At 36.7% G+C, this 15,374-nt stretch overlaps 2 protein-coding genes across 2 annotated transcripts in view; both read right to left on the bottom strand.

The window, feature by feature from the left end:
• LOC125651790 (eukaryotic translation initiation factor 3 subunit J-A) overlaps positions 1-10,697 on the bottom strand; it is a 16,973-nt gene extending 6,276 nt beyond the window's left edge. Inside the window, exons 1-2 of the mRNA XM_056166186.1 lie at positions 10,281-10,697; positions 4,518-4,625 (exon numbers count right to left, since the gene is read on the bottom strand). Coding sequence (XP_056022161.1) covers positions 4,518-4,625; positions 10,281-10,697 — 525 coding nt within the window. The remainder of the gene's footprint in view (positions 1-4,517; positions 4,626-10,280) is intronic.
• A 677-nt stretch (positions 10,698-11,374) lies between these two features.
• LOC125649609 (uncharacterized) lies at positions 11,375-14,644 on the bottom strand. The gene has a single exon (XM_048877268.2). The coding sequence runs from the start codon at positions 14,642-14,644 to the stop codon at positions 11,375-11,377; it is 3,270 nt and encodes a 1,089-aa protein (XP_048733225.2).
• Positions 14,645-15,374: the final 730 nt, after the last annotated feature.

Genomic DNA, 15,374 nt, shown 5'->3' with positions numbered 1-15,374 from the left:
CATTCGCATCCCAATCTCCAAACAATTTTTGGTTAACTGCATAAATGCAATGCACACAAGTGAATTTGCTACACATTGTTTACCTCTGCTATATTCTGAGAAAGTTTCTGACCCTTGATGAAAGTTGGCAGACACGCATTTCAAAATTATGGGATCTTTTCTTACATTGTGACTTTTTCTTTTTTTGACAGATTTGGGCTCTCCCTTTGATGACTATCAAAATCATGATTTTTTTCTTTTTTTGCTACCTCTCATATCTGATGACGACAACAACTGTCAACTCTTGAAATAACTCATTCAATTCTTGAGTCAAAGTTAAACCAGTCCAGAAAATTTCCACTCTTGAAATATCAACTCTTGAAAACAAGTGTCAACTCTTGAGATAATTCATTCAACTCTTGAGATAAATCATATTTCGTGACAAAGAAATGTAAACTTGATTTCCAATATATTACTTCCAATGGAGTTCTTTTCTTGAATAACAAATATATTCACAAAAACATGTTCATTTATATTTCTTAATCAATGTTTACAGCTATCTGACTTGACCATGAAAGAGCGCGGGAAATGGCGCTCGGCCCATTCGATCGAAGATTACATGTTTACACCCAGATTTAGTATTAAAATCTCAAAAAATGCGTCCAAAAGAAATATTTTGGTAAAATTGTACGAAATTAACACATTGGGTTTCAGATAATTATCTTGAGTTAATGCGTTGGCAAGAATATATCAGTTCTCTCATGCAAGACGTTTTCTCCTTGTTGATAAATAGGATAGCGTGGCGCGTATGGATACAGAGAAATAGTGCAGAGTTTAATATTAAAATTCTAATTACACACAATTTCTGCTTGATAAATACAACAGATCACATACAAGGAAGACTTCTTCAATCTGACATAAAACAGAATTTATATATAACAGTTTAATAAAAATGGAACATAGCATCAATGTGAACTATTTTTTGATAGGCGATAAATCGGCTAATTAACATAATTTTCAGACATAAGAGGAGACAGCTGTTTACCCAGAATTCCTAGAGAAAAATAGACCATGTTTTCCCTGTCTATATGTGAAAATGCGAATGAATACAGAAGCAATGCAAATCGTTTCCTACAGTCCAATTCTGTTTTTCTAAGATCGTGGAATAAAATGTTGGCAAACGACAAATAATTTTGATCTTGCTTACAAACCTAAACACTAATTCGCGATTCCTTTTGATGTGTGGACTTTGTTTCATATCGAAGGGATAAAAATTGCGATTTCATAAATTCTTATTTAACTCGCTTATCGTAGAGGGTAAACATATGGATCCTATATCAATCTCAAAGTGAATTGTGACAGCTTTCACGTTGCATTAGCATATGTGACAACAAATTTCTTATATTAAAAATCAAAGTGATTTCGCAAATGGTAGTGATTAAAACAGGGCGCCATTGAAGCTGGGGTCTGACATACGAGGCTGACTTACGTCACCTCGAAAAACTACATATAAATACATCTAGCACTACAACTACACTAATCTACAAACGTATTTACAACGCAGACTACATGTTTTTGGTCTTTAGGCTTGCCAATCAATGTTAAAAGTGGAGCGAATTAGGACATGCCTTATTCGTCCAAAGAGCTGATCCAAAATGTCCGAAAAGAAAAACAATAAACTTAATGCTTCCATGATTATGTAGCAGATGACCGAAATAACGATCGTAGAACACAAAATACATAGTTCGTTAGAGTTTTATGGAATAAAAATTTAGGAACAATATCAAAGAGAATATAAGATATAGATATTTAATTGAAAAGGTTAAAAAAGACGAAACAGGTGTAAGATAAAGGTTATTTAGAGCGTTCGTTAACCGAAATGAAGACAAGAAGAGCAGAGTAAACTACATCGGAATTCCGTGATGTGATTTGGTCGCGATCAACGATGGAGAAACTGCCATTGGTCTAGCCTACTAAGTTGAAAAAGCAATTGTTGAACACAGATTTCGACAGAAATTCAATGGATCTGAGAGAATTGATGGAGGATATGATGGGTCAAGTTAACGTTAAGCTCTTAGTCAGATTTTTGGAAAGAAACAACAGCATGTTCATCGTTAGGACTCGTGGTTTAGCCATGCAGGAGACGTTTCGAGACAGTAGGACAGATTTAGTCAAAGTACAGGTAGGTTGAGTCTTTTATTTACCATCAGTGTGTGTAAGAGAAAATAAAAACGAACTGACGGAGTTTTTGTTCACTTGAGAGATTTCTTTTGTTGGATTTTACTGAAGACTCGCAGGCAGTGGTACCCTGACATGAACATATAATTTTTTCGAGCCTCGAAACCAGCCTCGCTTATGATCATGCCGAGTCATAGCCGTGATGGCCGTTGCCAGGAAACAACAGGTTAACTTATCATCATAAAGTAAATAGGCTTATGAATTTGCCTACATTTTTTCGCTTCAAATATCATAGAACATTATTTTATAAATTCGTCATGCAGAAGTTGCAGACGGTATTTAAAACTGTATAAAATGAAACGACAGAACAGTATGTTTAATGTTTCTTTTATAAATTGATGAAATTCTTGCTTGTTTACAAAATAAACTCTGTATAAATATCCTGCTGTGTTTGTTTCTGTTATGATGTCATTGCAGTGGCGGATCCAGGGTTTACAAAAGGGTGTGTGTGAAAGTCAAATATTAGCAAAAATACTCAGCCATTTTGAGTGACAATCTGGAATTTTACTCACACTATTTCTATTACTTAAATTTGTGGCGAAAGGGGAGGGGTCTAAATCCCCCACTCCATTGCATAAGCAAGAAGTCAGGTGAAAGTACAGGAACTGAAGCGGTGATTGTATTCATACGCAAGAAAAGACTGATCACATGACCAAATTCATGTTACACGAAATTGAACATTGATTTTATTAGTACTGTCAAAAAACGGAAGTGCATTGGCAAACGTAAATATTGTTATATGGCAATGTTATAATCAAATGCTTCCTCTGACAGTTGAAAATGTGAAAAATAACAGAAGTTTAGACAATGCACAACTTTGTTCAGAAATCTCCTATATGCTTCTGGCTCAGGTGAGCTTAATAAATTCATGAATTAAATGTGATCCACTGCAGAAAGAACTGACTTCAAATCACAGAGGCTTCTTATCTGTTTTGTTCCCCATCTATATATAAATATCTAACAAGGGATGATTCAAAAATAGGACACCAAATGTAAACAAAGCTCAAAATCACCTCTGTTCCAAAAAACAGATCGGATTCCTCTATCCAAAGGGCATTAAACATCTACTAAAACAAGTCAAATGTAGTCCAATCCTTTCATATTTCATTTAATGAGCTATATAGACGAAAATAATTCAAGATGTCTGCATTATCGCCGATCACGCACAGGAAAATTATATCTCCTGCAATGAAACTAACATAGACCAATCCTTTCATATTTGAAATCAGTATTACATATGTATATTTAATTGCTGTTATAAAATTTAGTAATTCATTTCAAAATTAAGGATTATCTCCCTCATGCATAGCTCTTATCCTTGGACGAATTTGGCTCCACTTGTTTGGCACGCTGTTTTTGGCTATATTTAGATCTAAAACTTCATAGTTATTTCGGATTTCAAACATTTCGGTTGAGCATCACTGAAGAGACATTATTTGTCGAAATGCGCATCTGGTGCATCAAAATTGGTACCGTATAAGTTTTACATATGTAATGTTAAATGTGTGCAGTGCAGAAATGTGAACTCTGACAGTAGTAGTACTTCTGAATGATTGTTACTTATTCATATTGATATAATTAATTGCTTGTTAAACTGTACATGCCTCACGAGAGCCCTTGATTGGTGAATAAACATATTTCATATTTGTTTTAAGGAGTTTTATAGATGGGAGTGTTGTACACTGCATTTAAAATCAGGCTGAAATAAAATAGTAATTACAGCACAGAAAAAAATTCCCGTTTACCGTCATTTGTGCCAAAAAATTCGTGAGTTTTTCATGATATATGAAGATTCCCCAGAGTTTCTGAAAGCTAGAAGTTAGCTTCATTGCAGGAGTTATCTTTCCCTGTGCGTAATCGGCGACAATGCAGACAGCTTGAATTGTTTTCATTTATAAAACTCATTAAATTGAATATGAAAGGATTGGACTATGTTGGACTTGTTTCAGGAGTATTTAACAGCATTTGGATTCAATCTGTTTCTTGGAACTAAAGTGATTTTGGAGGTTTGTTTACAACTGGTGTCCTATGTTTGAGTCTACTTGATGGAGAACAAAATGGATAAAAAAAACCTGTGCTTAAATTGAGATCTTTCGAATCTTAAATGCCTATCATTTCAATTTGCACCTTACAACATGTGGGGAAAATTTGTCACTTTTTACCAATTTGTTATACTGGTATGTAGGGAACAAACCTGTTTTCGAAAAGGATTAAAAATGAAGAATTTCCCTGTATGTTATAAAGTTATATTAACCAGCAGACTGACAAATCCTTCTGACAACATTCTGTATATAATCTACCTCTTGGATCCAAACATCAATGACATAGCTAACATCAGGAATCTCATTGTCTGAAAGCTTGGTCTCCTGCCTGTACCACTCCATCATTGTATAGAGGACATCCTCTTGCTACAAAATGAACAAATCGTAAACACAGTGATGACTCTTACAATGCATTTAAAATCGGTCCGTACTGGTTTTCACTTTCACTTTATTTCACACTGGCTTTGTTAAGCTTCATTAAATATCCATCACATTATGCTACTATAGATATTTGACTAAATACTCAAAATTTACATATGGCATGGTGGATTTTTCTAAAGCTCTTTGTTGTGTGCCACATGACATTTTTTTCTCATTCAATTTGACTTTTTATTCAGTAAACCATCTACCTTTGGACTATTATCAAAATCTGTTTCGGATCTTTTAACACAAGATATCTTAGCAGGTCAAACTACACTGAGCGGTCAGTTAAACGTTACCTGTCTAAGTATTCTCAACAGGTCAATCTACACAGAGCGGTCAGTTAAACGTTACCTGTCAAAGTATTCTCAACAGGTCAAACAACACAGAGCGGTCAGTTACAAGTTTTACACAGAGTGGTCAGTTAAAAGTTACCTGTCTAAGTATTCTCAAGAGGTCAATCTACACAGAGTGGTCAGTTAAACGTTACCTGTCTAAGTGTTCTCAACAGGTCAATCTACACAGAGCGGTCAGTTAAAAGTTCTACACAGAGCGATCAGTTGAAAGTTACCTGTCTAAGTATTCTCAACAGGTCAATCTACACAGAGCGGGCAGTTAAACGTTACCTGTCAAAGTATTCTCAACAGGTCAATCTACACAGAGTGGTCAGTTAAAAGTTCTACACAGAGCGGTCAGTTAAAAGTTTTACACAGAGTGGTCAGTTAAAAGTTATCTGTCTAAGTATTCTCAACAGGTCAATCTACACAGAGCGGTCAGTTAAACGTTACCTGTCTAAGTGTTCTCAACAGGTCAATCTACACAGAGCGGTCAGTTAAAAGTTCTACACAGAGCGATCAGTTGAAAGTTACCTGTCTAAGTATTCTCAACAGGTCAATCTACACAGAGCGGTCAGTTAAACGTTACCTGTCTAAGTGTTCTCAACAGGTCAATCTACACAGAGTGGTCAGTTAAAAGTTTTACACAGAGTGGTCAGTGAAAAGTTACCTGTCTAAGTATTCTCGACAGGTCAATCTACACAGAGCTGTCAGTTAAAAGTTATATGTCTCAGTGTTCTCAACAGGTCAATCTGCACAGAGCGGTCAGTTGAACGTTACCTGTCTAAGTATTCTCAACAGGTCAAACTACACAGAGTGGTCAGTTAAAAGTTTTACACAGAGTGGTCAGTTAAAAGTTACCTGTCTAAGTATTCTCAAAAGGTCAATCTACACAGAGCGGTCAGTTAAAAGTTACCTGTCTAAGTGTTCTCAACAGGTCAATCTACACAGAGCTGTCAGTTAAACGTTACCTGTCTAAGTGTTCTCAACAAGTCAATCTACACAGAGTGGTCAGTTAAAAGTTCTACACAGAGCGGTCAGTTAAAAGTTACCTCTAAGTATTCTCAACAGGTCAATCTTCACAGAGTGGTCAGTTAAAATTTCTACACAGAGTGGTCAGTTAAACGTTACCTGTCTAAGTATTCTCAACAGGTCAATCTACACAAAGTGGTCAGTTAAAAGTTCTACACAGAGCGGTCAGTTAAAAGTTACCTCTAAGTATTCTCAACAGGTCAAACTACACAGAGCGATCAGTTAAAAGTTACCTGTCTAAGTATTCTCAACAGGTCAATCTACACAGAGCTGTCAGTTAAAAGTTATATGTCTCAGTGTTCTCAACAGGTCAATCTGCACAGAGCGGTCAGTTAAACGTTACCTGTCTAAGTATTCTCAACAGGTCAATCTACACAGAGCTGTCAGTTAAAAGTTATATGTCTCAGTGTTCTCAACAGGTCAATCTGCACAGAGCGGTCAGTTAAACGTTACCTGTCTAAGTATTCTCAACAGGTCAAACTACACAGAGTGGTCAGTTAAAAGTTTTACACAGAGTGGTCAGTTAAAAGTTACCTGTCTAAGTATTCTCAAAAGGTCAATCTACACAGAGCGGTCAGTTAAAAGTTACCTGTCTAAGTGTTCTCAACAGGTCAATCTACACAGAGTGGTCAGTTAAAAGTTCTACACAGAGCGGTCAGTTAAAAGTTACCTCTAAGTATTCTCAACAGGTCAATCTTCACAGAGTGGTCAGTTAAAATTTCTACACAGAGTGGTCAGTTAAACGTTACCTGTCTAAGTATTCTCAACAGGTCAATCTACACAAAGTGGTCAGTTAAAAGTTCTACACAGAGCGGTCAGTTAAAAGTTACCTCTAAGTATTCTCAACAGGTCAATCTACACAGAGCGATCAGTTAAAAGTTACCTGTCTAAGTATTCTTAACAGGTCAATCTACATAGAGCGGTAAGTTAAAAGTTACCTGTCTAAGTATTCTCAACAGGTCAATCTACACAGAGCGGTCAGTTAAAAGTTATCTGTCTCAGTGTTCTCAACAGGTCAATCTGCACAGAGCGGTCAGTTAAACGTTACCTGTCTAAGTATTCTCAATAGGTGAATCTACACAGAGCGGTCAGTTAAAAGTTACCTCTAAGTATTCTCAACAGGTCAATCTACACAGAGCGGTCAGTTAAAAATTACCTGTCTAAGTATTCTCAACAGGTCAATCTACACAGAGTGGTCAGTTAAAAGTTCTACACAGAGCGGTCAGTTAAAAGTTACCTCTAAGTATTCTCAACAGGTCAATCTACACAGAGCGGTCAGTTAAACGTTACCTGTCTAAGTATTCTCAACAGGTCAATCTACACAGAGCGGTAAGTTAAACGTTACCTATCTAAGTATTCTCAACAGATCAATCTACACAGAGCGGTCAGTTAAAAGTTACCTGTCTAAGTATTCTCAACAGGTCAATCTACACGGAGCGGTCAGTTAAACGTTATCTGTCTCAGTGTTCTCAACAGGTCAATCTACACAGAGTGGTCAGTTAAAAGTTCTACACAGAGCGGTCAGTTAAAAGTTTTACACAGAGCGGTCAGTTAAACGTTACCTGTCTAAGTGTTCTCAACAGGTCAATCTACACAGAGTGGTCAGTTAAACGTTACCTGTCTAAGTGTTCTCAACAGGTCAATCTACACAGAGTGTGTAGTGCCTTGACTCTGTCTATCTTTCTTGTACATTTTGGAATATTAATAATTGGCAATTTGTTTCCATCTCTGTAATTCTTTATTTGGAGTAGGAAAAGATTGACTACAATACAGAAAACAACAAAACTTACTATGTTGTACAATATGTAAATATTGTACTATCAGATATGATTAACAATTATTACTGACTGAAATATTGAGCTTAACTGATAATATTTCATAAATTGACAATTAATGCATGACTTATAGAAAGGTAAGCAAAATGAAATGTGACATCTACACTCTGACATGTGTTATAGTTTTGTTTACATACTTGAACTGACAATTTATCTTTTATGTACCCGTCATGTATTTAAATTAAAACACACTGGTGGTTCGGGTTCTAAAGTTCTTTATTGTTATATCCTAATTCTGGAGGATGATCTAAAAAATATGTAAAATACATGTAATTAAATTATCTCTCACTCTATCATTCACACTTTTAGTTATATTAAAAGTATGATTACAAAATATTTATAAATCAATGTAATAGATAAATATTTACCAATAGAGTAAATTCAAACTCTTACCGTAAACTCGGAAGAACAGAAACTGTAGTAAAACGTTTCTTTGATATGACAATACGTGAATAATAAGTAACTCACTCCGGGTATGGAGTGTTGCTGGGTTAATTTCTGGAATTGGCGCGAATCTTGGTTATATAGCACCAAACCAGTAAAACAACTCACAAGATACTCACAACCACACACAAACCATACTGACCTTTCACACTCCTCTCTCTACCAATCAGCGTTCATCCCCATGAATATGAATGAAATGAAACGACTTACGATGAAATGAGTAACGTAATGAAATTATATTAGTATGTTAAATATGAATTATTTCATCCTGTGACATTTATAAATAACTGTGAATACACTATAAACCTGGTATAAAGAAACACATCAAGTTTACACATTAAAACAACACTATTGTAGTGTCATTCCGGAATTGGAAATGTTTCCGTCATTGGTTTTTTTTTAGTATACAGTTATGGATGTTTTGAACATGCCGCCCGGCAAATCTCTTGTTTAAAACAACGGTGTTCGACCCGCCACAGGGTGAGTTATTTCTTAATGTTTACATGTTTACCTTTAGCATTTTCGGGAAAACTCTATCCATTCATGGTATCTGTATATTTGAAGATTTCTATGCCTTTCGAGCGATTGAAGTGACAGTTGATAAGTCATGTATATTTTCGACTGTTTGGTGATCTTTTACTGCATTTTATGTCAACGTATCTATCTTTATGGTTTGTTGTAATGTTTATTCTCCCAAGTTTGGCCTGTATTGACTCTATAAATGTCTGCTTTTAATTTGTATGCGGTATTCTATTAAAATATTTTTTCTACGGAAAGCCATTCGGGTCCTAATTTGTAGGGTACGGATTTCCCAAAATTTTACTGTGTACGATGTGCATTTGTGACACTTTTTCAAGTAATTATTATTGGTGTTTTGATATCAATATGTTTTTCAACAATGTGTAAATGTCTCTAATATAACTATGGAAGGCAATATTGTCATAATCTGTATGTTTTTTGGAATATTACTTCTAATGTCAACTTCATTGTTCTTATACATGTTATATTAGAGTTTATCTTTGTATTTTGCAGTTTTGTACCCTTCCTGGAGGTTTATTAAAGGAATGAATTACTCTGGCTGTTCGCATTCCATCATAACTATTAAATTGATAATTACCGTGATTATTTTCTGATACATCATTGAATATAAGAAAACAGCTCAAGCACACCACAGTGAGTACAGCAAATATGGCGCGTTTTCAAATCAGGTCAACATAAAAAATTACTTCCTGACAAAATTGGAAAACCTATTTACATACAATCAGATTAATTTGGAAAATTGAAGTCAAATACTTTACACCGGCCCCTAAAATATGTTCCTAACCGTCACATATTTACAATATATCATTTGTGAAACCATACACTATTGTGAAAAGTCATTTAGGTTCAACAACATTACAGCAGTTTTCACTTGCACAACACTTAATGTTCAATGTCCGATTCCAGAACAAGGCAAAGTTTCGAAATGGGTCGCAGTAAAGTTGTCGATGCCGTTTTTACCTTCGCAACACGCACAATGCCATTAGAATCAGATTGCACTTCAATTACTCTTGCCAGATTCCATTTGTTTCGTGAGGTATTTTGAACGATTAATACGAGATCCCCAATCTGCAGGTTTCGCTCATGTTTCAACCATTTCTGTCTTCTCTGGAGAAGAGGTAAATATTCCTTGGTCCACCTTGCCCAAAATACATCCGCAAGATACTGTATTTGTCTCCATCTTCTCTTCACGTAACTATCAGTCTTTAAGAAGATTCCTGGAGGAAACTGCTCACCCGGTCTCAAGAGAAGAAGATGATTTGGCGTAAGCACTTCTAAATCATTTGCGCTGTTAGGAGATTCTACAAGGGCCTTCCATTGAGGACTGCTTCTACTTCTGAAAATAGTGTCTGTAGTCCTTCATCATCCAAATGTATAACCTGCTCTTGCATGATTGAGTATAGGACCTTTCTTACTGATCGTATGAGTCTTTCCCAGAATCCTCCAAAATGGGAAGCTGAAGGTGGATTAGATTCGCACTGGATCCCTTTTTGCAACAACTGATTGTGAATCTTGTCTGAGTTCCATGCTTGTATCGCCTCTCTGAGTTCCTTCTCGGCACCAGCAAGGTTAGTTCCATTGTCTGATCTAATGAGGTTTGGTTTTCCTCTCCTTGCAATAAACCTACGTATAGCATTGATACAAGAATCTGTATCTAATGAAAATGCCATCTCTAGATGAACTGCACGTAAAACCATACAGGTGAAGGTCACTCCATATCTCTTAACAGTACTCCTGCCTCGTTTCAACTGAAAAGGACCAAAATAGTCCATTCCAACATTTGAAAATGGTGGCTGGTCAGGCTGTAGTCTTTCTTTAGGGAAATCTGACATTTTTTTCTGCAAAACTGGAGATTGGTACTTCCGACAAATTACGCATTTTGAAGCAATGGATTTGAATAGATCTGAGACTCCCAAAATCCAAAATCGTTGCCTAAGGACGACCAAAGTTGAATTTTTTCCTAAATGGCCAGTAGATTTATGGGCATCCTCTATGATAAGTCTGGATAACTTTGAGGTTTTGGGAGTATAACCGGATGTTTTGCTTCAAATGACAGATGTGATCTTAGTCTTCCGCCTACTTTTAAAAGTCCATTGTCAAATATTGGATGTAATTTGGCCAATTTAGACGATTTTTTCACACGTTTCTCTTCTCCAATATGAAGATCATAAATCTCTTCTGAGAATGTTTGTCTTTGCAAAAATATAATTAGGGCTTCTTCTGCACGTTTGATATCTTCAGGAGTAAGTACTGAGATCATCTTTTCTCCTAACAATCTTTTCTTCCTCGCTTCCTCTACTTGGTTTTCGATCTTCTCTTCTGATTCACTTCCAATTCTCATACTTTCTCTGAGTGATTGTGTTGCCTTCACAAGATTTCGTAAATTGTTCTTAGCATGTAAAATCCAGGCTGTAATTTTCTTCACCTTATTCCAGTCAGAGAAATGATCCAGCAAATTTTGAATTCCATCTACATGTATACTGGATTCAGTTTTCAGTGTTGACACAGCCTAAGTAACTTCTACTTTCACTTCTGGGTCATTTGTGAGTTTCTGTTCCTTGACATCATGCAGATCTTGTTTTGGCCATTCATGTTGATCCCTCCATAAAAATTCCGGACTATTAAACCACAGGGTGTGACTCAAGAACTTGTCGATTCTTCCTATTCCTCGAGAAGCACAATCCGCAGGATTTTCTTTAGAACCGTCATAGTACCACTGATTCAATTTTGTAGCTTCACGGATTACTGTTAGACGATTGGCGACAAAGGTATGAAATTGCGCACTTGTGTTGGCTATGTATTTCAGCACAGTCATTCTATCAGTCCAGTAGAAGACATGATCTATAGCAAAGTCCAGATTCTCAGAAATGACCATTGCTAACTTCACCATTATTACTGCTGCTGTTAATTCCTTCCTTGGAATTGTAATAGTCTTCAGAGGAGCTAACCGACTTTTTCCAATCACAAAAGCACAATGGATTCTTCCCTGTTCATTTACAAAACGTAAGTAGATAACGTCTCCCATTCCTACGTCACTTGCGTCAGAGAAGCAGTGCAACTGACAAGTAATAATCCTCCCGAAGTCCTTGGGTTTGTAACAGCGTTCTATTTTTAATGCCTCCAACTGTTGTGCCTGTAATATCCATTTACTCCAACACTTCATATGTTCTTCACAGATCTCCTTATCCCAGTGTATCCCAAGCCTACATAATGTTTGTAACAAGATCTTGGCACTCATAACAAAAGGAGATGCCAATCCCAGAGGATCACACAGGGAGCTTATGATGGAAAGAATTCCTCTTCGTGTAGCTGGTTGCTCTTTGACAGATATCTGAAATCCCAGCTGATCGCTCTCAATAAACCAATAGACTCCTAAGGCGCTTTCTGCTGAACAATTTTCTTCTATGATCCACTCCTTCACATTTTTTGCAGGATCTTCTTCAGGAATTGACTCTAATACAGATACACTATTGCTGATCCATTTAGTCAAATGAAAGCCTCCATTCTGATAGAGGGAATATGTGTCTCTAGCATATGACTTTGCTTCTTCTGTACTCAGTGATGCCAGACAGTCATCTACGTACATGCTTGGTTTTATTGCTTCTACTACGGAAGGTTTGTATTTCTGCATATTTTCCGCTACCAAATGTTTCAAAGTGTAGTTACAGCAACTAGGTGAAGAAGTAGCACCAAAGATATGCACCTTCATTCGGAATATTTTTGGGCTAGAGTCTAGATTTCCATTTTCCCACCAGAGAAAGTCTCGATCATTCTCTGGGACAAACACTTGATAGAACATAGTTTCAATGTCTCCCTGGACGGCAATGTTCTCCTGACGGAATCGAAGAAGTACTCCCAATAAATTGTTGGTCAGATCTGGCCCTTGAAGGAGTTCCTTGTTCAAACATGAACCCATAAATGTTGCTGAACAGTCATAGACTACACGTATCTTCTCGGGTTTCTTATTATGATACACACGATGATGCGGAATGTACCATACTCGTCCATCGCTTCTGTCAAGTTTGTCTTCTGGAACTGTTTCAGCAGAATTCTTTTCAAACAGCTTGCTCATGAAATCTACATAGTGATCTTTAAACTTCTTATCTCTTTCCAGCCTTTTCTTAAGCCCTTTCAGCCTTTGATAAGCTTGTGAAGAATTGTTTGGCATCGTAATGGAAGTTTTTCGGAAAGGTAGAGCTACATTGTAGTGACAATCTTGTAAACAAATCGATTGTTTCATTTGAGTTAAGAAATCTTCATCTTCAAAAGAATTTTCTCTTCTGTTGTCTATCGTTCTTTCTGGAAAATCCATGTCCATAGATTTCTTCACTAGCTCTTCTAACTTCTGATCACTATCAACACAACTCTCAATGCTTACTCGGTTCACTTCATGAGTCTCTCTGTTTCTCAACAAGTTCCATACTATCCACCCAAGCTTGGTTCTGGTTGCATGTGGAGATCCACTTGGACCTGTTAGGACTTCTAGTGGTGTATATGCATCAGGAACATTATTACCAATCATCAGTCCTATCTCTGCATCTACTTTTGGTACTTTCACCTGTGATAAATGGTGCCATTTTTGAATTTCGTCATGAGTAGGTATATGATCGTTACTTACTGGCATCTTATCTTTGGTGTACACTCTAGGTAAGTTCACAAATTGTGTCATAGAAAGGTCACACAATTGCAAGTCACTCAAAGCATAAGCAGTCATTTCGTATGGGGTACCCATGGTATTTAAAGTCAGATGACATTGCTTTCCGCTTACTCCAAGATGGTCCATTATATTTTTTGTGCAGAAAGAAACACTACTCCCAGAATCGAAAAATGCAAAAGTCACTACACTGTGTGGACTATCCTTCCTTTTCACACGAACTGGAATTATTGCCATTGCACAGGAAACGTCATCCCAATCTTCTATTCCGGCCCCTGTATCCGTGTGTAGAGGTACAGTAGAACACGATGTTTTGTGCTGGTCACTCACTGGTGATACTGTCTCCCCTGTTCTTTGAGTGGTGTGAATCCTTGTTTCATCATGCAGTAAAGTAGGGTGTTTTCTTCCGCAGACAGAACAGGAAAGTCTTGATCGACATTTCTTAGTGACATGACCCTTCTTCAAACAACCAAAACATAGTCCATTGCCTCGAAGAAAGTCATATCTTTCTGACAAACTAATTCCAATGAAGTTTTTACATTCACTGAGTATATAAGAAGTGTTTCCACAATATACACATTTCACACTCGATTCTGGTAGTCTAGATATGTCCTTCACAACATCAGTTGCTGCTACAGTCCTTTTCTGCGGTTTGTTACTGCTTTGTCGAATTCCAATCACTGACATGTTTCCATAAGTTGGATCGTTTGACTTCTTAGCTTCATTCTTAACAAAGGTCACAAAGTCTGAAAATACCACACTTTTCTTTTTATCTTTTGTTTTCAAGACGACACTTCTCCATCTATCGTGCATGTATATTGGTAATTTCATCATTAATTTTTTTATGTTTTCTTGATAGTCTAGAATTTTGATACTGTCCATACTCTCTGCTGCATTTTCACATTCCACCAAGAATAGAGAAAATTCATCCAACATTTTCGAGTCCTTCACTTGTGGCCAATCTAGCACTTTCTTTACAAAGGCTGTCACGATAACTTCATTATCACCGTACCTTTCCTCGAGTTGCCTCATTGCTGCCTTGTAAGCTCTCTCACCATTCATATGACTGAAGCCGGACACAACACGATTTGCTTCTCCGCAAGTCATCTGTTGAAGATAGTTCATTCTTTCGTCATCATCTTGGGTGTTCACAACTACCTTTGCATTGAACTGTCTTATAAATCTTCCATATTCTAATGGGTCTCCGCCAAACTTTTTTTATTTCTGGTAAGGGTCTTCTCAAATATTGGACAACATCTTTTAGAGCACCTTGTTTGTTTTCCACTTTGCAAAAAGATTTTGGTTCAAAGATTGTAGCATTTGGATCCAAAGGGTAAGAGACCTGCGACCTGAATTCTTGCGGAAACTCGACGAGTGTTTTTGGTGATGGTCTTGGAGTAAATTTTCTAAGACAACTAACACTATCTTCAACAACATTATGCCGATTAACAGACTGTTCATCAGAAATGTTTTCATATTTTTGTAACACTTCAGTTTTTGCATGTGACACTGCAATACCTGTATCAATATCCAATTCCTCTTCTTCTAACTTCAGTTGCAACTTTGCCATTCCAAGTTTCTTTTTTCTCTGAAGGGCGGCTTTACGAGCCTCTAATTCTGCCACCTTTGTTTCTTCCTTGATTCTTTGTGAAGAGATGCTAGATGCATATGAAGCGCATGATTCTCTACGACTCTTTACTTTACTTATCTTACTCCTAATCTCTTCCATGCAAGAAAAGTAATCTTCAACTTCCTTCTTAAAGTTAAACAAAAATATATCATAGTCGTAATGGTCTGCAAACATCTTTTCTTTTTCTGCTTTATCATCTATCTGTGTTGCAAGTTCATCGAACAA

Source organism: Ostrea edulis, chromosome 5 (assembly GCF_947568905.1).
Source record: "Ostrea edulis chromosome 5, xbOstEdul1.1, whole genome shotgun sequence".
NCBI lineage: Eukaryota > Metazoa > Mollusca > Bivalvia > Ostreida > Ostreidae > Ostrea > Ostrea edulis.
Note: the sequence above shows the minus strand (reverse complement) of the source record. Positions and strands in the feature narration are given on the sequence as shown.

Bases quoted from the DNA above. Each gene is read 5' to 3' on its own strand.
- LOC125649609 (XM_048877268.2), bottom strand. From the start codon at position 14,644: ATGAACTATCTTCAACAGATGACTTGCGGAGAAGCAAATCGTGTTGTG.